Source organism: Mandrillus leucophaeus, unplaced genomic scaffold, assembly GCF_000951045.1.
Source record: "Mandrillus leucophaeus isolate KB7577 unplaced genomic scaffold, Mleu.le_1.0 Scaffold779, whole genome shotgun sequence".
Taxonomy (NCBI): Eukaryota; Metazoa; Chordata; class Mammalia; order Primates; family Cercopithecidae; genus Mandrillus; species Mandrillus leucophaeus.
The window spans coordinates 500,367-502,803 of NW_012108463.1; the positions used below are offsets into that span (position 1 = coordinate 500,367).

A 2,437-nucleotide genomic window follows, 5' to 3' on the forward strand; every position below is an offset into this window, starting at 1 on the left:
TGCTTTATTCAACAGCCTCTTTAATAAACCTCACATGTAAAGGTGTAAGAAATTAAATCACCACTGAAGATTATTTCAGCCTTGGAGGAAGAATACTATTTTTAGAAATAAGTTTTTATATTAAAATCACAGAACAATTTGCAACACTGGGTTGCAAAGTGTTTTCTTTAGTGCTGATAAAAGGGCCTCAGTCTCTAATCCCATAGTTAGAAAAACAGATTTAGAAGGTGCTAGAAAAGACCACAAATCACTCCCTCTTTGAGTTCCTTTTGGATTCAGCAGGCTCCTCTGGCAAGGGCAGGCGCTGCAGTTGCCCCGTGCTCCCAAGGGCTCCCTGTAGTTGCCTTAAATACCTGTGGGTATCTCATCATATCTGTGCCATGCGTGTTTTTCAGAGATCGAACTGCCAAGGGATTGGAACTCTCTAAGCCTCCCTATCTCTCCTTTCATGTAGGGATAATAATCGTGCCTACCCTAGGGGGTCCTATAGTAAATGGGGGCAGTGCCCCTCCCCCACTTGCTGGGCACAGAGAAGAGGCACCATCTGCAGAGTGATGGGGACTCTCTTACAGCAGGGGGGACATGCTTTCCCTTATCCCTGTGTTCCCCATTCAGGGCAGCTGGGACCCCAGGGTGTGGCCTGTGCCCCACACGGCAGCTCCCTCTCCGGCAGGGCCCTTCACATCTCCCAGTACAAGGAGTACGCGATAGAAAATCTCCATCTTCCTATGAAAGCTTTTTGTTCATGTTGGGTTTTTTTTTTTTTTTCAGTGAGAATATGGCTTGTCACCTTGGATACCAATGTTTTACCCCAGGGATTGGTCACTCCTGCTGCTGTCAGCACTGTAAACACTGCTGGGGGGAGTCGGCCCAAGTCCCCACCCCCAGCCAGGTCTCAGAGGGGATCGTCCTTCAGGCTCGGAGGGGCCTGCCTGTCACTGCACCCCCAACCCTAGCTCAGGGGCTGTAGAACTCGAGACACCATCCTGTTTCTCCTGGCTGAGGAAAGGAAAGGAACGTCCACACCTTCTGTACTCGTCCATTCTGTGTCCCCGGGGCCTGGAGTAAAGACACCTTCAAATGCAGAGGCTCTTCAGACTCAGCTTTCCTGGAAACTGATCTTCAATGCACTAAGAGAAGGAGACTCTCAAACCAAAAATGACCTGGAGGCACCATGTCAGGTAAGGACAGAGGTCATGAGATCTTAGAGCCAAGAGGGGGGTCTTGAGAGCCTCAGAATCAATCGTAGTGCATGAGCCACTGTTCATTAAAGGAGGTGTACACTTTCTGTCTCAAAATCTTTCTAAGCCATAGCAAAATTAACAAAAACCTACAAGTTACAAAATGATTGCCTTATTCATTATAATTATTTTACATAATTTTATATTTATATATAATGATTGCATTGTATTTTTAGGTATAGGTGAATTTCTGCTTATACTTTTAAAGACATTTTCAACTTCAATGATTTTCTTTAAATATTCTAGGTTTCTGTTTACGGTCAGTTTGGCATTACAGATCATCAATTTGGGAAACAGTAAGAAACATTTTATTCATAATTTCAGTTTTAATTGCATAAAATATTTGTTTCTCAATCATTATCAGTCTCACATTTTCGGTATTTTTTAAAGGCTATCAAAGAGAGAAACATAACGGCGGTAGAGAGGAAGTCACCAAGGTTGCCACTCAGAAGCACCAACAGTCACTGCTCAACTGGACCTCCAGTCATTCCGGGGAGGTGACTGGGAGCGCCCAGGGCTGGGGGCCGGAGGAGCCGCTCCCCTACTCCCGGGCTTTCGGAGAGGGTAAGTTGCGGTGCTGCCCACAAAATCCGGGGCGTCATCTCAGTCTGCGGACTCAGAGTTTAGGATATAAGAATATGTAGTATAAATTCAGGATAAAATTCAAGGAGAGCATTTTGTTGTCTTCAAATGATGATGCACTTATAAAGCTGTAAAGCTAGAGACAGCTCCTAGTGAGGTGTTAAAAAGTTTTATTCTTTCACTGGCAAAACGTCGTGTTTGCTCTTCAGTGGCTATTCTGCTGCAGATGTAGGGAACTGTGATTTAAATGTGTTGCAAATAAGTATCCCAAGCCCAGATAACAGTGGACCCTTGCTTGGCTTATCGCAGACACCGCGTCCCCAGGAGGCCCCTCGCCGGTAGGTTTGGCGTCATCACACCCGTGGGTGGTCCCGCCCGGGAGGCCTGTGCTTAATCACTGTCAGGTGAAGCCACAGCCAGAGGTTAACATGTGAAAGGAAGGGAGAGAGCAAGCCGGGTTTGCAGGCCGCAGCCCTGGTTGTTTGTTTCATGTCCCTAACAAGCAGGGTTTACCTGAGCAAACACACTTGGCGGGGAGCTGATTTTACTGCCTCCCCGGGGCGGCCACGTTCGGCCCCGTCCCTGCGGGAGAATCGGGAGGGCCACGGGCCGCT

The 2,437-nt window shown here is 47.3% G+C and overlaps 1 protein-coding gene across 2 annotated transcripts in view; it reads left to right on the plus strand.

Moving 5' to 3' along the window:
* The first annotated feature begins 776 nt into the window (after positions 1 to 776).
* Positions 777 to 2,437, plus strand: part of CFC1 (cripto, FRL-1, cryptic family 1) — a 7,641-nt gene continuing 5,980 nt past the window's right edge. For both annotated transcript variants that reach the window (XM_011966853.1, XM_011966852.1), the window contains exons 1-3: positions 777 to 1,181; positions 1,488 to 1,537; positions 1,632 to 1,805. In XM_011966853.1, coding sequence (XP_011822243.1) covers positions 1,159 to 1,181; positions 1,488 to 1,537; positions 1,632 to 1,805 — 247 coding nt within the window. In that variant the 5' untranslated portion in view covers positions 777 to 1,158. The remainder of the gene's footprint in view (positions 1,182 to 1,487; positions 1,538 to 1,631; positions 1,806 to 2,437) is intronic.